This window comes from Nansenia antarctica (genome assembly GCF_963989245.1).
Source record: "Nansenia antarctica genome assembly, chromosome: 5".
NCBI classification, from domain to species: Eukaryota; Metazoa; Chordata; class Actinopteri; order Argentiniformes; family Microstomatidae; genus Nansenia; species Nansenia antarctica.
The window spans coordinates 59,928,746-59,951,560 of NC_137690.1; the positions used below are offsets into that span (position 1 = coordinate 59,928,746).

The window sequence follows — 22,815 nt, forward strand, 5'->3', positions numbered from 1 at the left end:
CGCCTATGTTTCAAGCCTTCTGTGAGTGAGCACGTTACATTTCTCTTGGATAGGATAGTACGTTTTAGTTGGGACTGGTGCTTAGTAGGTCGATATTTCGCATGCACTCAATGACCGGTGTAGTCCTACGATTGGTTCACACAATATAATGGATTTTCTTTTTGTCCAATCGGGACATGTTGCGAAGGGATTCGATTGTGCGAGTTATGCAAATACCCCTCCTGAAGTCTCCTCCTCTAGGCGCACCACGCAGGGAGTGAAATAACCGATCCGGGAAATAAAATGACATATTCTGCTCAACAATAACAACAACGACAGGAGAATTTTGATACATCAAAGTGTCCTCTGGGTTCAACGGTTTCGGTATATGCGATTGATTACAGTTTCCTCGGATGGGGGCTTGTTTCTGTCAGGAAGTTATCTGAAGCCGGTAGTGCCTCAACGATTTCGCCGGTACGGGCGGACCTCTTTGTCTGACAGGGGAAGGGAAGGGAAGGGAACGCGTGCTCTTTTGTTTGGCAGTTTTCTTTGTTGGGGGGGAAAGGGAAACTGTGGCACCAGTGTTTCTCCTTCGTGTACTATCCCCAAAGTGTTTAGAAGATGCAAAACGTGAAGAAATACTTCACAGAGGGGTTGATCCAGTTTACGATCTTACTCAGTTTGATCGGCGGTCGCGTGGACGTCGACAGCTACTTGAGCGGCTACTTCTCCTCTCCTCTGCTGGAGATCACCGCCGGACCCAGTTCGGGCTACGTCCAGACCCCCTTCCACAGTCTGAGAGACACTTGGGACGGGTACAGCGTGCACCCCAAATGTCCCGAGTTGGACTATTTCTTCGCCAGCCGCCGGCTGTTAGAAGAGGTGCGAGCTCTGGGCTCGCCCGGCCGGTTCCCCACACAGCTGAGCGCGTGGCTCGTGCACCAAGTGCCTGACAGTTCGGAATTCGGGGAGCAGCCATCGAACAGCAGCACGAGCCACGGTAACGTCAGCGCGGGGTTACCGTCCGAGAGCCCGGGAGGGGATGAGGCCGACAGACGGGAGGAGGGGGAGCGCCAGACTCCAGCTCCACCACCCAGTGAGCCGGGGCCTTACCTCGGCACTGGAGCCTGCGAGATACCCAAAGAGGCGAGTGGTGGTGGCCCGCAAAGCAAGCTAGCATCTATCTATCTAAGCTGGCAAAGTTAACAAACTTGTCGGTTGATGTTGAACCGTACCGTAAAAAAAAGCTAGTGGTGGATACTGGTGGCCTTAGTACTATTCTAATTCTAGTAACTAGCTTCTACTTAAGACATACAAAAAAAGGCTGTGGCTGTAGACTTGTGGCTAGTGTTTGGCTAGTTAGCAAACTTGGCTAGCTCCAAGCTCACTTCTTCTCCATGTTGAGTTCTGAACTGATGTTCCATTGTTAGTTTGCAAATGTCACTGGATTAGAATGCCTTCACTTTCGCTTTAGATGTATGAGGATTGTTTTGACATTATGACAGCTAGCTGACTGGACTGGACACCCCCTGATGTCCTCATCCACCATGTTCTTCACTCATCACAACATCACTTCAGTGCTGATTATTCAATGATCTCGGCAGAAGATGACAAGCCCCCCTCGTGATTAGTCTCAGGTTCTACTAACTAGGCTACTATAACTACTTTAGTAGCCTATTGCTTTGCTCTCGACCCAGCCAATGCATTTCTTCCTTGTGTATAATTGTTTTGATCCAATGGCCTCAGCACAACTGTCACAACGGCTTGAAAACCACTATTTAGTCATCATAACCACCATTTTAGTGAACAATGTTTTCAGATTCCCGCTCCCATCAACCTGTCTTACTGTCTAACACTAGTCTTTTTCAAGTTCCGAACTGTTCCAGTTTTTCTGGTTCAGGAGTGAAACAGCTGGTGGGTGGATGTGATTCCCTGAGGCGAGTTCATGTCATTGAATCTGTAATCTTACCCGTCCACTTCAGTAAAGATGACCAGCTGTGGGGCTTAAGAAAAGGGGGAGAAGGTAATCTAGTATCCACCCTGTTAGTCACACTAGCAGTGGTCCTCCGGGGCCCTTCGGGGCATGTATAGTGGACTAAATGGTGTCTTAGTGTAAACCATGTTGTCTGATGCTTTCATTTGCCTACTGACGACAAATGTTTTTGTCTGTTCATTTGTAGCTTCTAAGAAATCTAGGCCTACAAGTCCAAACAGAGCTTGGCAGTGCTTTGGATACTGGGACCAAGTTAAATTTGTCATTCTCTTGCCTCCAGCCTTAACGCAAATGCAAATACTGCACACTCTCTGGTCCGCCTGATGTAAAATCATGTGAAACCGTAAGTGGCTGAATAGAATTTCTAAATCTCCCCACCAATAGGGATGCAAAGAATAAGTGGTCTCTGGCTTGGACAGTGTACTTATTTCATGTTGAAACAAGTGGCTCCTCATAACTTTTGAGGATCTTATGGGATGGTGAGCTAGCTTACCCCCCATGATCAGACTACCCTTGCAGTTGTTGGGAAATATGTAACACTGTTTCTCTCACACACACACCTGCTGTTGTAGGCTTAGGCCTATATTCTGCTTATGCTTGCTATCACACACACACACACACACACACACACATACACACACATGTGCGCGCGCAGACCATGAGTTCATGTATGAGCCATGAACAGTCACAACCACAGTTGTCAAAACGCTCATAACAGCTGTGGTTAATGCTGGTCCTGTAACAGTAAGGTTGGCTCAAGTCATTAAATGGCGGTGACGAACAAGTCTCTTTTTTTGTCTTTGTCATGTCTTTCTTTCTTCCTTACATATGTTCTTTCTTTCCTCCTTCATTAGGAGGTTGGGGCTGTCAAACCAGCCCCATTGACACAGGATCAGAGTGAGGATGGTGGTGAGGATGAAGGCAGAGGGGAACCTACCGGTACTCGTCCGACTCAGCTGGCTCACAGCTCCACACTAGAACAAGAGGTACACAGATCAGAGTATCCCTTTTTATAATAAAAATAATTCAGAAAAACAGTTTGGCAACAAAAAACTAAAAGTATGTTTTCACAGTGCACTTTTGTGTGTTTTCGTGAATAAAATATACAGTAACTTGTGCAATCTAGTGGAGGTGCCATAGCATAGTGTATAATCAACAGCAGATCACCATCAATGTGCTGTGCACTGAACATGTGAAATTCCCATTTGGGATAGAACAAGCAACTATGCACATACATTTAGTAAAGTACATACATATCAGGCTTTCCTGTAAAACAAAGTTTATTAAACCCCCCCCAAATATCTGTAAGTAACATAATATTTTATAGCAAAATACAGGAGCCCCTGAAATCGTTATTCTATTCACTGACAAGGTTTTCCAGCACGCGCAGCTTACTGACTCTTGCTACAGTACAGTTTGTTGGTCTACTAAACAACATCCTCACAACTAGGGCTGGGTATCGCCACTGATTTCCCAAAACGATTCGATTCCGATTCACCAGCTCACGATTCGATTCACGATTCGATTCGATTCGATTCGATCTAGTTAAAATATACATTTTTTGCTTGAATATGAAAGAGATTCTCAGAATTAATGCTATAAATGGTTCAAGGAACCCTATAACATGTAACATTGTTAAACATATCAATGAATTGACTCCAAAGCAGTTACATGAATGTACTTTTTATTGGAACACATTTTATTGGAACATATGAACATCATTGACCAACATTTTGCAACTACAAAAAGTGCTTTTTAATGTGCTTTACTGCAGCCGATGTAAATAAAGGGGCTACAAACATAGCCTACCGGTAATAATCAACAAAAAAAGCGTTTCCGAACGTTTTTTGAGGGGTTTATATATACAAAATAAAAATGTGCAAAACTCAAACGAAAATAGTGCAATAGATGAGGGTATTTTGGGGAACAAAAACACACATTGTAAACCATAATGTCCATGAAACTAAAGCCCTTCATTACTGCTTTCTCACTTTTTGGAGATTGAAAGATTCTTCTGCAAAAAAAGGAGCTGATCTACATGTTGCGGAGTGAGGCAGCTTCTCTGTGCAGTAACGATATCACCAGCGGTTGAGAAAACTCTCTCAGAAGCGACACTGGTCCCAGGGACACACAGAGACCGCTTTGCTTGGCGTGCCAAAAGGGGATACTCCCCTGCATGCACCTTCCACCAGGCCAGGGGGTTTTCAGAGAGTGGAACAGGTTTTACTTCCCTGTATCTTTTCACTTCTTCCTTTGCCTTCTCAGCCAGAGATTTCTGTGGTACTACTATGGCTTTTGGGGTGTAGGCTGATCCAAGGAGAGACATCAGTGCAGAGGATTCCTTTGACCTCTTTGATGGAGAAGGGGCATAAGCCACTTTAACAGGAGGACAAAGGGTGTTGTCTTCCTGCTGCGCAGCCTCCTCATCCTCAGCTCCATCACCATCAGATTCTTGCTGTTGGAAAGATGAAAATAGTCAGGAAGAAACATAATTGATTAATAATTGATAAATGATTATTAAAATACTGTAGTATACAGTAACAATAAGTTATTTCTACATGTCAACTTACATTAGATGCCTCTGCTTGCTCCAGGCCAGCAGCTTCAGTCATCAATCTATCGAATGTGTCGTCTCGGACCTCATCAGATAAGAAGGGCAGGGCCTTGAAGCGAGGATCTAATGCTGATGTTACATACATGACTTGGTCCCTTTATGACGTTGAACCCAGTGTGCGCTCCGGGGCTCTCAGAGCGAATTTACGAACGCAGCCTCAAGTTCAATACTCGCGACACACACGGACTGGTCCAGTTTCAGCGCTTGTGGGTGTGTCTAGCGCTGTGAAGGTCTGAAAAGCGGCCTAAATCTTCTTTTTTTTTTTGGGGTTGAGAAATCTGAATGGTGGCGGAGGAAATTCCATCGTGGCGGTCCGCCACGATGAAATGCATGTAGAGGAAACACTGACACTCATGTCGAACACCATTAAAACACCGTAAGCACAGTCGCAACACATTTAGGCTACTTAGTTTCACAAATATAAGTGGAAAGGCAGACTTTTGTAAGCTACACCATACATGAAAACACATGAACACTTAACACACCAGCTCCGCTGATCCAGGGTGCACGCCTGCATGGAAGATCATCTCTTGGAACAGCGTCTTCATTGAATGAACTGCTTTCTCAATATCTTGGTTCTTAGACAAAGTTTCAGCTGCTGCTCAATGTATTTAAATATTTGAATACTGCTCAATAATCACTGAAATATTAGACTTAGAATTATGCAGTGAACATACTTAAAGCTTTTCATAAAAACCACATGCCGCGAGACTGACTCGTCCTGAACTGTCGTAAGTCAATCAACAAAGAATGCCCCATCAAAATAAAAGTGCCCATGGTAGAGCTGTCAAAATAGAGCTTTCAAAATAAATGTACTAATACAGATAGAGATAAATACAGAACTACCTTTGCGTCACTAAGTGACCGCGTATCTTCTGAGACATGCGTTCTGTCATCACTTTCAGTAGCGCCTTCACACACAGTGGCGCTGTGCACAAACACTCTTGATCCGTATAGCTCTTGTTTTATTATATTGTGGTTTAGTAAATACTGCACTTGGAGTTACATTCAATGCATGATTTGTGCTATAGAACATAAATAAAGTTTGATTGATTGATTGATATCAAATCAAATCACATTTTATTTCTATAGCGCATTTCTCACAAAAGTGACCCAATGCGCTTTACAGAGAGCAGCGAAAATTATCTTATTAAATGTAAGCGAGTAATTGTAAAAAAACTTTCCTATCTACCAATAACTGAAGGCAACTATCTTTCCCATAGAGTGATTCGTTACCCTTAAATATAATCCCAATTAGATATTAATCCTCAGTTATTCTTCACAACTGACCAAACCTCTCACTCATTGCGCGGCAGATTCAGACTGTATCATTGTTATTTTCACACACGACAAACATGTGACATGTTCCAGTTTTATTCTTTGAACAACATAGAATATACAATAGAATAGAAAACGTAAACAAAAACATCTATAAATATAAATACAAACAAGTGCAAATTGAGTGCAAGCAGGTAAAACAATTGTGCAAAGATATCACTGATCACATTCATTCTAATTCTAATTCACAACCTATGGCTAATAACTAAATAACAAAAACTGGCAGTAACAAAAAATGAGCATAAAAGCTATTAAAGGCTATTAAATAGTCCGTTAATCGAGGTTCTTCGCAAGAAACACGAGCATGTTCACCTTTTCAGGATTCAGCTGCGCTCGGAACGGACTTACAATTTTGCCTGCTGCGCTGAACACCCGCTCTGAAGGTGAACTTGTGACACACAGTGGCGCTGTGCACAAAGTACACTCTTGATCCGTATAGCTCTTGTTTTATTATATTGTGGTTTAGTAAATACTGCACTTGGAGTTACATTCAATGCATGATTTGTGCTATAGAACATAAATAAAGTTTGATTGATTGATTGATATCAAATCACATTTTATTTCTATAGCGCATTTCTCACAAAAGTGACCCAATGCGCTTTACAGAGAGCAGCGAAAATGATCTTATTAAATGTAAGCGAGTAATTGTAAAAAACCTTTACTATCTACCAATAACTGAAGGCAACTATCTTTCCCATAGAGTGATTCGTTACCCTTAAATATAATCCCAATTAGATATTAATCCTCAGTTATTCTTCACAACTGACCAAACCTCTCACTCATTGTGCGGCAGATTCAGACTGTATCATTTTTATTTTCACACACGACAAACATGTGACATGTTCCAGTTTTATTCTTATTCTATTTTATTCTTCTAAAAAAAAAAAAAATATAATAATAATCCGGTTTCAGACGGTTTTGATAAAAAAACGTTTCTAATTTTAGAAACCCCGGGAAAAACCGTCCATCCCTAACACACAGTGACGTTAAGTAGGCCTGAGCATACCTTGAATTGAAGTTGTTGTATATAGCAGTCTTGAGGTCCTTAATCACTGTGGAGTCGTGGGGGTCACTGCTCATCTTCTCCAGTAGCTGTGCCTGGAGAGGCGCAATAACGGAGACAGTCGGGGAGTTCTCTTCAGACATCACCAGTGTGGCTGCCTTCATCGGCCCAAGAGCTTTCACCACATCTTCTGCGACCGTTATGTCAGCCTCTGTCAGAGTGCAGAGATCGCTTTCGTTCCTGCGCACTTCAGGTGACATCAGAGTTGCTGAGATGGCTGGTTGCTGCTCCAGGAAGCGTTCCAGCATGTCCAGAGCGCTGTTCCACCGGGTCACCACGTCAATCACAAGCTTATGAGCAGGCAGCTCCAGCATCCGTTGTTTCTCTTTGAGCGTGTGGTTTGCCGTAGTACTGCGATGGAAAAATGACGTGATACGCCTCACGCGGCCAAGCAAGCGCGCGACAGCTGTGATTTTGAGAGCTGCTTGTGAAGCTAAATTGAGCGTGTGCGCAAAACAGCCAATGTGCAATCGCTCCATCAAATGCACAGCGCGGACCATATTTGCAGCATTGTCCGTTGTGACTGGATCTTTGTTTGTAAGCTCCCAATCTTGTATCGCCTCGGACAACAGGTCAGCTAGATTACTTGCAGTGTGGCTGGTTTCAACTGCCCTAGTCTGAAGAACATGAGACGTGAGACTCCAGTCATCATTGATATAGTGGCAAGTGATTGTCAGGTACGAATCCATTGCTCTGGATGTCCAGCTGTCACACGTTATGGCAACTCTCTCTGCTTGCTGAAGTGAAGTTGCGATATCACTTTTCACCTGCGCGTACATGTCTGGGACTATCACTTCACTCAACTGTTTGCGTGTCGGTAACACGTAGCGTGGTTCTAATACAGTGACGAGTTTTCGAAAGCCAGCATTTTCAACAACGCTGTACGGGCGTATATCCTTGCAAATAAAATGTGCTACAGCCTCTGTAATTTGTTGGGCACGGGGAGAATTTGATTGCAATTTGCAACCAAACGTCTTTATCAGCGAGGTCTGTTTCGGCTCCGCTGTTCCGTGTTTCACGTCAGGGTGATGCCTCAATAAGTGGTTCCGTAGATTTGTGGTGTTTCCACTAAATTTAACTTCCACTGCGCACAGCTTACATATGACTTTGCTTTTGTCCAGCTCATCTCTATCGTCAAATTGTTTAAATCCAAAATGCACCCAGACATCTGACTTTAAGCCGGGTGGTGACTTGAGTGTCCGTGCCATCGCCATGTTTTTACATTTTAGTGTTGAGACCTCACGTGCGTTGCGTGATAAATTCTTGTATCGCGAGATCTGGCCACGAGGTCTGACAAAAAAAAAACATGAAAGATCGATCTCGGGACTTATGAATCGATAAATCGCTCATTTAATGAAGATCGATTCAGAATCGGGAAATCGATTTTTTTTAACCCAGCCCTACTCACAACTGAGCAGTTGGTTGAGGATTCACACCTTCATCTCGAACAGCCAAATACTTACTCTCAGGGTAGTTTTAAAAATGAAGTTCAAAATAGCGAACCATCCCTTTAAGTAGGTAATTGTGTATGCTTTGTTCATTACCTGTGCTGTGCATTACAGGGTCTGCTTGGTAGCAGTGCTGCTCTGCCATCATCCTCTCTGTCTGGTCCTAATGAACCCCCTCCTCCCACCATCGACATTGAACAGCACTGGAGCCATTTCCTGTCCCTTCCTGTCTCTGAATTTGATGTAAGTTGTATACCATGTGTACCCTGATATCATATTACAAATGATTATTTACATTTTTTTACGAACACTGACACAGTTCAAGTTACAACATTTAATCACAAAAAAAGCAAAATGTATTAGTTTCTGAAAAAACCCTACCATCCTAATAGACCTGTGTGTATTATTGTTATTATTATTATTGGAAAATGAGTGCATGCTTCTGTCTTCAGCAGGATTTAGATCCATTGGTCCCTCAGCAGTTGTCTGACCTGGACACGGGCATCTCCAATGCCATCAGCCAGGATGTGAGTCTAAGAGATGCCATGGTAACAGGAAGTGGAGCCTTTGACATGGTCTCACAAAGGGGTGAAGCTATGTCACAGCAACGAGGACCCCTCCTCCGACTCGAGTCCACAAACTCTTCCCATTCTGACTCACCACCGGGAACAATGACAGGGCTGGCTGCACTCCCTTTCACTGCTGTCGGCAACGGAACTCGGAACGTGACGTCCCACGGTGCACTAGATGAGGCAGTGTTCGATCAGATCAACCTGCTGGGCTGGGAGGGCCTGGACAACATCGACCATCAGCTGATGGAAAGTTTGGAGGGCATAGACGCTCAGGCCCTGGAGGACCTCGACTCTGACTCTGGTCTCTCTCTAGAGAGCAGCTCTCAAGGCCCCGCCTCCCCAGGTAAATTGCTGGATTTCCAGTTTTGCATTTTCTCTTTGTGTCTGTTGTATTGAAAAGTAGCACACGATATATTCTAGGATGCACCGAATGTTCGACCATCGAAATTATTCGGGCAAAAAAAGCACATTCGGTGTTCGTCCATTAGGTCTGAAAGGACCAAATGTTTAGCAAGAAGTTTTTTTTATGACACGATCAAACAGTGCAAGCAAATCATGCTGTTCTGTGAACGAGATGAGCATTGGGTGATGACTACTGCCAAGTCATATAATTACAGCAAACATGTCGACAGCATCTGTTCTCTGAACGACAATGAGAGGCACATTCCGACATTAAGACTTTCATTTTCGCGACTTGAGTGTTGCTGAAAATCAATGACCCACTCGCTAGTCAACTAACATAGCTTGTTTTGTAAGCCTGCTAACAATGTAAAGTAGTGTTATAGTTAACTAGGTAGCAGTGGGGATTACTCACCGAATCCAATGTATTGCAATATTTTGGCTTAACTAGTGAGTGTAATGTGATTTTGAATGTATTTCCGTTTTTCTAAATAAAAGTCTGAACATTTTGATTGGTGACATGTTCCCCCTTTCACCAGCCACTGTCACAATTTTTACATCTTTCATGAAATGAGGAAATATTACGTAACAAAGTATATTATACAATTTCAAACACGTTAATTTGATCATTATCATTTTTACATGAATAAGCATACAAGCATGAATAAAAAGCTATATTTATTGAATTTATGCATTGGTCCAAAAATTGGCAAAATAAATGAAAAAACTGCCGGTACGTATTTCGGTATTCGGCCAAGTGTTTCCTTAAGTTCGGTTTTGGCTTCGGCCAAGAATGTTCATTTCGGTGCATCCCTAATATATTCACTTTATTCCCCAGGCTCATCTGATGTGTCTTCGTCTTCTGGTTCGTTCTGCGAGGATGAGGGCGGAGCTACGGGCTACAGCAGTGAGGTTGACTCCCTCCCCTCTAAGGGCATTTCTGACTATGCCACGACATGGTCCCCCGTGGATCTGAGTGAAAGTGTATGGCATGACCACAGCTACTCCTCTCCAGATTTCTCACAGACACTTTCCCACAAAGCCATCAAACAAGAGCCTCTTAGCGAGGAAGAGGAGGATGAGGGGGAGGATGAAGAGCAGGAGCTCAGCCGCGACGAGCTGCGAGCCCGGGCGTTGCATATCCCGTTCTCGGCGCCGGAAATTGTCAGCATGCCTGTGGAGGAGTTCCTGGAGCTTCTTGAAGGGCACGGTCTCTCCTCTGCTCAGGTGACCTTGCTGAGGGACATTCGGAGGCGTGGCAAGAACAAGCTGGCAGCGCAGAATTGCCGCAAACGCAAGCTGGATGTCATCACAGGGCTCCAGGGGGAGGTGGAGAGGCTGCAGGCCCAGAGGGACCGGCTTCTCAGGGAGAGACAACATACAGCCAAGGCACTGGGTGCTGCAGGGCAGCAGATCGACCAGCTGTCCAGGGATGTCCTTGCCAGGCTGAGAGACAGCTCTGGACGACCTCTGACCCCAGAAAGATACACCCTGCAGTGCGGGGCCAACGGAAGGGTGGTAGTACAGCCTTTAAGAAGGTCAGTTGTTGCTACTACGGCAGGAGGTAAAACAGACAAAAGGAAGAAGGAGAAGAAGCCGTGATGCAGCGAAGGCTGCTGGGACTAGAAGGTTGGGGTTTTTTAGGTGTTTGGGTTTTGCATTTTTGGGAACTTCCTGGCTTGGTGATGGCTGGTCATGAAACTGTTTCCGGATCTTTGTCTTTGTTCTTGTCTGGACTCTCCAACCAAGAGAGCCTGAGAAGGCAGAAACTTGCTACAAAACCACACAAACACATCTGTAAATACAAATATTGCAAAAATATGTGTGATGGAAGTTTACCTGGAAAAACAAATGTAGCTCGAACACTGGACTCTTTTACAACATACATGAAAGGGTGTAGACCATTATATACTACAACCTACCTTGTAGCAGCTACACAAATGGTACTGCAACTTGAAATAATCTGGCTAAGAATATATTTCCCCTCAGAAATGCTTCAATAGTAATTTACCATTTAAGTTTGTAATTTAATTTAATGGTAATTTACCATTAAAGCATTTCTGAGGGGAAATATATTCTTAGCCAGAGAATTTCAGGTTGCAGTATCATTATGTGTAGCTCCTACAACGTAAGTTTGACAAATGATTAATTATTTAAAGGTAGACTCCACGGTATGGAGCAACCATGAAATAGCGGGACAACAGAGAAGACAGAGATAATGGCATAATTGAAGCAGAATAACTCTCCGTGCTTTGTCACACAGCTATCACGTTGTAATAGGGTTGGGCGGTAATACTGTATACCGCGGTATTTGAAAATAGAGTGTTTGTCCAGCAACACTGTCTGTGTGGTTGAAGACGCTATGGAAGTGATGACAGAATCTTTTTTTGTAAACAATGTCATTTGTCAAACAAATATGCTGTCAAACTCCTCAGGAGAAGGATACGCAATTCACAGCACTCGTCTGCCGTAATCACGTTCTGCGCACTGTGCTTTGTACTAGAGTGAGTGTTTCCCATACATAGACAAAATTGTCTAATTTGTCCCGCCATAAGCCCTATTCGCACGGCACTAGTATTATTTGGTGACCTCTAATTTATAAATTCCCCCCCGACGTCTGTGTGGCACATTTGGACGGGATAAGCGAAGCCTGTGTTTTACTGGAATTTATGAACATTCCCCCAGGTATGATATCAGGGCCCTGTGTAACATCCGCTTCATGAACAACAAGCGCAACAGGCGTTGGTTAGTTCTCGAACACACAGCAGAAAGTGGCTGAGAAAACAAGCTCACACCAAATTGCCAGAGCGAGGGCTTTGGTCCACCTTTAACCAGCCGCTGTCACAAATTCATCATTTGAAGTTGGCGACTCCCTCAAAGCCCTACAATGTGATTCTGAATCCTGCGGTAATACCGTATGGCGCAGTGACATTTTGGGACGGTTTAACGGTGTCAAAAATGTAGTACCGCCCAACCCAACGTTTTAATGCTGTGATCCTGCACCTCGTCATATTGCCGTTCCTATCTTTTAAAACTCAATTGTTGACTTATGGCAGTATCAGAAGTTTGTGTTGACTATTGACTCAATGTTTAACCCTCTGATGGTTCTAAATACTTTGTTCTCTCTTAGTCCCTAATTCTGAGGTATTACATTAAAATAATTACTCAAAAATATTTGTATTCCCAGTGTATGTCAATGATACTATTCAAAAGGCCTTAATTTAATTTCCCAAAATATGTTAATAGTTATGCGTATCAGTGAAACTGATGTACATATTGCTATATGTATAAAAAAAAAAAAAATCTCATTCAAAATGATTTATTTGTTTCATTTTCAACATACTTCTCCTATTTTTAAACAGTTTCAGGGTTTTGAGTCAGATGGCTTTCATTCTACCTCACAGCTCATTGGTTTGGCAGTTTGGCAGTTTGGGGAGATGCATTTCTTTCGTTGCATGGGGGAAACAAGGCCACTCAAGTTGCTGCAAATGCTTCTCTGTTGGTCGATGTGGTGCCAACATGGACCCAACCACCTCTCAGTGAAATAATGGTCACCCACCACTTTTTCTGTTAGAAAATATGGAATGCTTGTGTGTATCAATGTATGTATGTATTATTTCTGATTTGCTCAATGAGAGATTGGAGAAGATGTATTGTGGAAAAAAAAGACAAAACAGTTATACAGAGTTCTAATAGAAAGTCAGTTGGAGTTAAAGAATAACTTTGGAATGGATGAAAGATCTATGCAGTTGTTGTTTTCTTTGAATAAACACCTTGGGACGCCCTTCTATGATACATTGAACAGTTGCTTTTTTCTTTTCTTGTTTTCTTTTTTGTTAGGCACTTTTAGTTTGTATGTGACTCTGTGTGAACGTGTGTGTGTGTGTGTGTGTGTGTGTGTGTTGTGTGCACTTGCATGCACACAAAGGTTTTATGTGTGTAAGAGTACATGAGTCCTGAGTTATTTTCCTTTTTAATGTTTTGTTTCTTTTTTTACAATTTCTTATTTAATTTTTGGGTTTGACCATGTATATTCTTTCTTTGCTCAGCTGAGATTGATTGTGTTATTTTGAATAAGGATGCTGAAAACTGAGTATGAAACTAGTTTTTCTGAGAGCACTAATGATGTTATTGGTGACATGGTTAAAATAAAAGTAAAAACTTATATGCTTCTGTTTTTGTTCTCAAATGCTATGGGGGTCCAGTGTTTGCTGTCGACTCTTCCACTTCAGGGCCCTGTTCAAATACATGCATCCTCCCTTTGTTTCTTACCTCTATATGGGAGAGCTCACTGAGTTTGGTCACAATTGGTCAGACCTCCACTTGTTATTAGTGTTGCTTGTCATCGGCTAATTAGCCTAACTATTGTAATGACTAGTTTGTAAGGAAATGTAGCCTACTGCCTTAGCACCCCAACATACAAGCATGAACACTTTTGGCAGAGGCAGATAATGAAAAAGCAAGAGAACCCTAGAGGACCACAGAACTGCACACATCCACAGAGATGATTTATCTGCCCCACAAGCTTTTTGGATGCACAAATGTTGATGTACATCCACAAACATAAACACATTTTGCTGACATTTCACAGTCTGTGTGACATAGTATTTCACTTTAAAGGGACAATCTGGAATTTGTATATCAGTGTGACACAGAGCTCTCTGCAGCCTGCAGTGCAGGGGTGCAAACTTGTCACCTTTCTGCTAAATTAGCCGTTTTTACCTCAAAATAGGTCATCCATGTGAATTGTGTAGATCTGCTAAATATATTATTATTTTTTGGGGGGGGGGTCTAAGTCTCATCCAAGTCACATGATGAGCGAGCTAACTAATCTTCCTGTCTGCTAAACTCCACCGCTGTTGAAATAACTTTTAGCTTCAGCCAGCTAGGTACAATTCCAGACAGCGTGGAGAACACAGTCACAGTAAACTGTTTTCAAAGTAATTATGCGGGTGTTAAAGTCAGGGCTGCTGCTATTTACATGCGCATCATAGACCACCATTAGCGCTGCCCCCCGCCAAAAAAAAGGTTAGCCGTGCATTGATCATTTTCTTTGTTTTCACCTTTTTGGGCCATCACCGGTTTGCACCCCTGGCAGTGAAGCCTCTGTAGTTCGGCTGGTGTCTGTAGATGGTTGTCTCTGACACATTCACGCCTACCTCCTGGAGAATGTTCCTAATCTGCTGGACAGTTGTTTTAGGGTGAGCATTCATCCACTGTAGAAGTCTTCCTTGGCCTACCCAGCTGTTTGCAACTGCTGAGCTCACCAATGTTGTCTGTCTTTTTAATTATTTACCAAACTGTTGTTTTTGGTGAGACACAGATGTTGGCTATTCTGATATTTCAGCCTAATAGTGGCTTCCATGACCTTCATTGACATCTCTTTGGTCCTCGTGTTGACACACCGATAGCAGACTCCAAAGGCAACATTGACAGTTCTGTTATGCCTGCACACATTATTTGACACAACACATTTGCCTAACCAGAAACACCTGTCAAGCCAATGTCCCATTACTTTTGATGCCCTGAAATAGGGGGTATTAATACTAGTGTTGTCATTTTTAAATGGTGATTGTAAATACATACTGTGTACAATCTCTTCTAGCTGAGAATCTCCACTTTAACCTAATAGTCATTGTTTGATGTCAAATAAACACTTTTGGACTATAAAGCCAAAAGAAGAAAAAAATCAATTTCTACAGAGGGCACTGTATTATTATTCTTAAATATAATGTACAATGCCATGATCTAATTCAACTGTCTTACCCCTTCAGAACCGATCATATACACTTGTTTTACTCCATTGTTTGTTAATAACAATATGAATGAATGAATGAATGAATGGTCTTTATTGTCATTAATACAGTACAGGTACCATACAATGAAATTTAGGAGGGGGGCTCCCCTGGTGCTTGGAAAAAGACTAAAAACAAGAGGGCCAATAGTAAAATAAAAAAGGGGAAAGAGCTGGTTTACATAAATAAAGGCTATGTACACTATCTACTATACTATGCAATAAAACACTGTGCTGTACGCTATGCTATGCTATAAAGATCCTAACTTTTCCTATATCTGAACCTTATGTACACAAGGGTTGTCCTATTGCACATAGTATTGTTGCACATTCATTTAAAGTGTCGCAGTTAGCAGGTTTGAAATGTTCACAGTTATATTTCAATATTGCACTTATGTTTACAATCTAGTAGCTGCCATCAAGTTGTCTAGATTGTCCAGGGCCTAGAACCTAGGTCTTTGCTGTGTTCAGGGCCTGAATGGCCCTAGGGTAGAAGCTGAGCTTCAGTCTATTTGATATACAGTACAGGCCAAAAGTTTGGACACACCTTCTCATTCAATGTGTTTCCTTTATTTTCATGACTATTTACATTGTAGATTCTCACTGAAGGCATCAAAACTATGAATGAACACATGTGGAATGATGTACTTAACAAAAAAGTGTGAAATAACTCTAAATATGTCTTATATTTTAGATTCCTCAAAGTAGCCACCCTTTGCTTTTTTGTTGTTAATAAAATAAAAAATTGTTGTTGTTAATAAAATATATAATAATAATATGAAATATATATATATATATATAAGAACATATTATTATTAACACATATTATATTTAATATTATTATTGTATACTCTTCCGAAATTTAACAGCACGCGCAGCTTACTGACTCTTGCTACAGTACAGTTTGTTGGTCTACTAAACAACATCCTCACAACTGAGCAGTTGGTTGAGGATTCACACCTTCATCTCGAACAGCCAAATACTTACTCTCAGAGTAGTTTTAAAAATGAAGTTCAAAATAGCGAACCATCCCTTTAAGTAGGTAATTGTGTATGCTTTGTTCATTACCTGTGCTGTGCATTACAGGGTCTGCTTGGTAGCAGTGCTGCTCTGCCATCATCCTCTCTGTCTGGTCCTAATGAACCCCCTTCTCCCACCATCGACATTGAACAACACTGGAGCCATTTCCTGTCCCTTCCTGTCTCTGAATTTGATGTAAGTTGTATACCATGTGTACCCTGATATGATATCATTACAAATGATTATTTATTTATTTTTACGAACACTGACACAGTTCAAGTTACAACATGTAATCACAAAAAAGCAAAATGTATTAGTTTCTGAAAAAACCCTACCATCCTAATAGACCTGTGTGTATTATTGTTATTATTATTATTGGAAAATGAGTGCATGCTTCTGTCTTCAGCAGGATTTAGATCCATTGGTCCCTCAGCAGTTGTCTGACCTGGACACGGGCATCTCCAATGCCATCAGCCAGGATGTGAGTCTAAGAGATGCCATGGTAACAGGAAGTGGAGCCTTTGACATGGTCTCACAAAGGGGTGAAGCATGTCACAGCAACGAGGACTCCGACTCGAGTCCACAAACTCTTCCCATTCTGACTCACCACCGGGAACAATGACAGGGCTGGCTGCACTCCCTTTCACTGCTGTCGGCAACGGAACTCGGAATGTGACGTCCCACGGTGCACTAGATGAGGCGGTGTTCGATCAGATCAACCTGCGGGTCTGGGAGGGCCTGGACACCATCGACCATCAGCTGATGGAAAGTTTGGAGGGCATAGACGCTCAGGCCCTGGAGGACCTCGACTCTGACTCTCACGGTCCCGCCTCCCCAGGTAAATTGCTGGATTTCCAGTTTTGCATTTTCTCTTTGTGTCTGTTGTATTGAAAAGTAGCACAAGATATATTCTAGGATGCACCGAATGTTCGACCATCGAAATTATTCGGGCAAAAAAAGCACATTCGGTGTTCGTCCATTAGGTCTGAAAAGACCAAATGTTTAGCAAGAAGTTTTTTTTATGACACGATCAAACAGTGCAAGCAAATCATGCTGTTCTGTGAACGAGATGAGCATTGGGTGATGACTACTGCCAAGTCATATAATTACAGCAAACATGTCGACACTAGCATCTGTTCTCTGAACGACAATGAGAGGCACATTCCGACATTAAGACTTTCATTTTCGCGACTTGAGTGTTGCTGAAAATCAATGACCCACTCGCTAGTCAACTAACATAGCTTGTTTTGTAAGCCTGCTAACAATGTAAAGTAGTGTTATAGTTAACTAGGTAGCAGTGAGGATTACTCACCGAATCCAATGTATTGCAATATTTTGGCTTAACTAGTGAGTGTAATGTGATTTTGAATGTATTTCCGTTTTTCTAAATAAAAGTCTGAACATTTTGATTGGTGACATGTTCCCCCTTTCACCAGCCACTGTCACAATGTTTACATCTTTCATGAAATGAGGAAATATTACGTAACAAAGTATATACAATTTCAAACACGTTAATTTGATCATTATACTTTTACATGAATAAGCATACAAGCATGAATAAAAAGCTATATTTATTGAATTTATGCATTGGTCCAAAAATTGGCAAAATAAATGAAAAAACTGCCGGTACGTATTTCGATATTCGGCCAAGTGTTTCCTTAAGTTCGGTTTGGGCTTCGGCCAAGAATGTTCATTTCGGTGCATCCCTAATATATTCACTTTATTCCCCAGGCTCATCTGATGTGTCTTCGTCTTCTGGCGACGAGCTGCGAGCCCGGGCGTTGCATATCCCGTTCTCGGCGCCGGAAATTGTCAGCATGCCTGTGGAGGAGTTCCCGGAGCTTCTTGAAGGGCACGGTCTCTCCTCTGCTCAGGTGACCTTGCTGAGGGACATTCGGAGGCGTGGCAAGAACAAGCTGGCAGCGCAGAATTGCCGCAAACGCAAGCTGGATGTCATCACAGGGCTCCAGGGGGAGGTGGAGAGGCTGCAGGCCCAGAGGGACATTCGGAGGCGTGGCAAGAACAAGCTGGCAGCGCAGAATTGCCGCAAACGCAAGCTGGATGTCATCACAGGGCTCCAGGGGGAGGTGGAGAGGCTGCAGGCCCAGAGGGACCGGCTTCTCAGGGAGAGACAACATACAGCCAAGGCACTGGGTGCTGCAGGGCAGCAGATCGACCAGCTGTCCAGGGATGTCCTTGCCAGGCTGAGAGACAGCTCTGGACGACCTCTGACCCCAGAAAGATACACCCTGCAGTGCGGGGCCAACGGAAGGGTGGTAGTACAGCCTTTAAGAAGGTCAGTTGTTGCTACTACGGCAGGAGGTAAAACAGACAAAAGGAAGAAGGAGAAGAAGCCGTGATGCAGCGAAGGCTGCTGGGACTAGAAGGTTGGGTTTTTTAGGGACTTGGGTTTTGCATTTTTGGGAACTTCCTGGCTTGGTGATGGCTGGTCATGAAACTGTTTCCGGATCTTTGTCTTTGTTCTTGTCTGGACTCTCCAACCAAGAGAGCCTGAGAAGGCAGAAACTTGCTACAAAACCACACAAACACATCTGTAAATACAAATATTGCAAAAAATATGTGTGATGGAAGTTTACCTGGAAAAACAAATGTAGCTCGAACACTGGACTCTTTTACAACATACATGAAAGGGTGTAGACCATTATATACTATAACCTACCTTGTAGCAGCTACACAAATGGTACTGCAACTTGAAATAATCTGGCTAAGAATATATTTCCCCTCAGAAATGCTTCAATAGTAATTTACCATTTAAGTTTGTAATTTAATTTAATGGTAATTTACCATTAAAGCATTTCTGAGGGGAAATATATTCTTAGCCAGAGAATTTCAGGTTGCAGTATCATTATGTGTAGCTCCTACAACGTAAGTTTGACAAATGATTAATTATTTAAAGGTAGACTCCACGGTATGGAGCAACCATGAAATAGCGGGACAACAGAGAAGGTGTTTTTTATTGGTTTTTATAAAAACACAACACCGTATATACAATCAATTAATCAAACAATCAGACATTTAAGACATTACATTCAACAACAACCAACATTAAACTAACTAAAGTGCTCAGTGTTCAGTGTATTGTCCAGTGTAGTGTAATGTTCAGTGTTCAGTGTTCAGTGTCCAGGTTCCAGTGTCGGTAGGAGGCAGGGGTAAAAAACCTGTTCGCTGTGCATCCGGGAAAAAAATTCCCCTGCAGCCCTCTAGTTGTAGAGCGACTACTATCCAGTTTGCCCACCAGTGCAAAGCCGTGGCTCCCCCACCTCCCTCCCCCGAGGGACCCCACACACCCGACTCACCCGACCCGCCCCACCACCGGCGCATCCGGCCCAGCCCACCAGGCTCAGACTCCTGTAGCCCTTCACGAGGCTAGCCGGACCAGGCGCCCCAGCGGCGGAGCAGATCGAGCACGCAGGCCGACCGGAGGCCCCTGAGGAGAGGCCCAGAGAGCTCGGCGCATGGCAGGCAAGCAGAGGCGAAAAACCTGTACACAGCTTATCCAGGGAAAAAGCTCCCTGGCTCTTCTCAGCTTGTTCCGGGCTGGGGGTTGGGGGTTGGCGGGTAGGGGACTGGGCCTGTAGCTGGGGGCCTGGAGTTGGGGGGGGGGGGCCCGGAACAGGGGGTTTGGGGTCGCTGAGTTGGAACCTGGGGTTGGTGCTGGGGTGACGTGGTGGTTCCCGCCGGTCTCTGCTCCTGGGTCTGGAAGCCTGGGTAGGTGTCAGAGCTGGATATGACATGTGCCTGAAAAGATACAGGAGTGAGAGAAGGGAGGTGTGCATGGTTTGTGTAGTGTGCATTTTGGTGTCAGGCGGGTGATCAGTACTTCCCTGTGACCCAGTGGTGTTGGTCATCCTGGTGCTGGTGGTGCTGGCAGAGACGGCTGGTTCGGCTGTGGGTTGTGTGTGTTGATATTCTGGTGTGGGACAACAGAGAAGACAGAGATAATGGCATAATTGAAGCAGAATAACTCTCCATGCTTTGTCACACAGCTATCACGTTGTAATAGGGTTGGGCGGTAATACTGTATACCGCGGTATTTGAAAATAGAGTGTTTGTCCAGCAAACACTCTATTGTGTGGTTGAAGACGCTATGGAAGTGATGACAGAATCTTTTTTTTGTAAACAATGTCATTTGTCAAACAAATATGCTGTCAAACTCCTCAGGAGAAGGATACGCAATTCACAGCACTCGTCTGCCGTAATCACATTCTGCGCACTGTGCTTTGTACTGGAGTGAGTGTTTCCCATACATAGACAAAATTGTCAAATTTGTCCCGCCATAAGCCCTATTCGCACGGGACTAGTATTATTTGGTGACCTCTAATTTATAAATTCCCCCCCGACGTCTGTGTGGCACATTTGGACGGGATAAGCGAAGCCTGTGTTTTACTGGAATTTATGAACATTCCCCCAGGTATGATATCAGGGCTCTGTGTAACATCCGCTTCATGAACAACAAGCGCAACAGGCATTGGTTAGTTCTCGAACACACAGCAAAAAGTGGCTGAGAAAACAAGCTCACACCAAATTGCCAGAGCGAGGGCTTTGGTCCACCTTTAACCAGCCGCTGTCACAAATTCATCATCTGAAGTTGGCGACTCCCTCAAAGCCCTACAATGTGATTTTGAATCCTGCGGTAATACCGTATGGCGCAGCGAAATTTTGGGACGGTTTAACGGTGTCAAAAATGTAGTACCGCCCAACCCAACGTTTTAATGCTGTGATCCTGCACCTCGTCATATTGCTGTTCCTATCTTTTAAAACTCAATTGTTGACTTATGGCAGTATCAGAAGTTTGTGTTGACTATTGACTCAATGTTTAACCCTCTGATGGTTCTAAATACTTTGTTCTCTCTTAGTCCCTAATTCTGAGGTATTACATTAAAATAATTACTCAAAAATATTTGTATTCCCAGTGTATGTCAATGATACTATTCAAAAGGCCTTAATTTAATTTCCCAAAATATGTTAATAGTTATGCGTATCAGTGAAACTGATGTACATATTGCTATATGTAAAAAAAAAAAACTCATTCAAAATGATTTATTTGTTTCATTTTCAACATACTTCTCCTATTTTTAAACAGTTTCAGGGTTTTGAGTCAGATGGCTTTCATTCTACCTCACAACTCATTTGTTTGGATGGTTTGGCAGTTTGGGGAGATGCATTTCTTTCGTTGCATGGGGGAAACGAGGCCACTCAAGTTGCTGCAAATGCTTCTCTGTTGGTCAATGTGGGTGTGGCCAACATGGACCCAACCACCTCTCAGTGAAATAATGGTCACCCACCACTTTTTCTGTTAGAAAATATGGAATGCTTGTGTGTATCAATGTATGTATGTATTATTTCTGATTTGCTCAATGAGAGATTGGAGAAGATGTATTGTGGAAAAAATAGACAAAACAGTTATACAGAGTTCTAATAGAAAGTCAGTTGGAGTTAAAGAATAACTTTGGAATGGATGAAAGATCTATGCAGTTGTTGTTTTCTTTGAATAAACACCTTGGGACGCCCTTCTATGATACATTGAACAGTTGCTTTTTTCTTTTCTTGTTTTCTTTTTTGTTAGGCACTTTTAGTTTGTATGTGACTCTGTGTGAACGTGTGTGTGTGTGTGTGTGTGTGTGTGTGTTGTGTGCACTTGCATGCACACAAAGGTTTTATGTGTGTAAGAGTACATGAGTCCTGAGTTATTTTCCTTTTTAATGTTTTGTTTCTTTTTTACAATTTCTTATTTAATTTTTGGGTTTGACCATGTATATTCTTTCTTTGCTCAGCTGAGATTGATTGTGTTATTTTGAAAAAGGATGCTGAAAACTGAGTATGAAACTTGTTTTTCTGAGAGCACTAATGATGTTATTGGTGACATGGTTCAAATAAAAGTAAAAACTTATATGCCTCTGTTTTTGTTCTCAAATGCTATGGGGGTCCAGTGTTTGCTGTCGACTCTTCCACTTCAGGGCCCTGTTCAAATACATGCATCCTCCCTTTGTTTCTTACCTCTATATGGGAGAGCTCACTGAGTTTGGTCACAATTGGTCAGACCTCCACTTGTTATTAGTGTTGCTTGTCATCGGCTAATTAGCCTAACTATTGTAATGACTAGTTTGTAAGGAAATGTAGCCTACTGCCTTAGCACCCCAACATACAAGCATGAACACTTTTGGCAGAGGCAGATAATGAAAAAGCAAGAGAACCCTAGAGGACCACAGAACTGCACACATCCACAGAGATGATTTATCTGCCCCACAAGCTTTTTGGTTGCACAAATGTTGGTTTACATCCACAAACATAAACACATTTTGCTGACATTTCACAGTCTGTGTGACATATTATTTCACTTTAAAGGGACAATCTGGAATTTGTATATCAATGTGACACAGAGCTCTCTGCAGCCTGCAGTGCAGGGGTGCAAACTTGTCACCTTTCTGCTAAATTAGCCGTTTTTACCTCAAAATAGGTCATCCATGTGAATTGTGTAGATCTGCTAAATATATTTTTTTGGGGGGGGGGTCTAAGTCTCATCCAAGTCACATGATGAGCGAGCTAACAAATCTTCCTGTCTGCTAAACTCCAC

The 22,815-nt window shown here is 42.8% G+C and overlaps 1 protein-coding gene and 1 pseudogene across 2 annotated transcripts; both read left to right on the top strand.

The window, feature by feature from the left end:
• Positions 1–559: 559 nt before the first annotated feature.
• On the top strand, positions 560–11,258 carry nfe2l3 (nfe2 like bZIP transcription factor 3). The gene is made up of 5 exons (XM_080531781.1): positions 560–1,125; positions 2,827–2,958; positions 8,550–8,678; positions 8,891–9,350; positions 10,245–11,258. Exons 1-5 carry the CDS (start codon positions 601–603, stop codon positions 11,006–11,008), a joined length of 2,010 nt encoding a protein of 669 aa, XP_080387907.1. The 5' UTR covers positions 560–600; the 3' UTR covers positions 11,009–11,258.
• A 258-nt stretch (positions 11,259–11,516) lies between these two features.
• LOC308158186 lies at positions 11,517–18,580 on the top strand (annotated as a pseudogene). Its single transcript has 5 exons — positions 11,517–11,534; positions 16,287–16,415; positions 16,630–17,058; positions 17,952–18,196; positions 18,308–18,580. The product of its transcript is annotated as an uncharacterized misc_RNA (transcript).
• Positions 18,581–22,815: the final 4,235 nt, after the last annotated feature.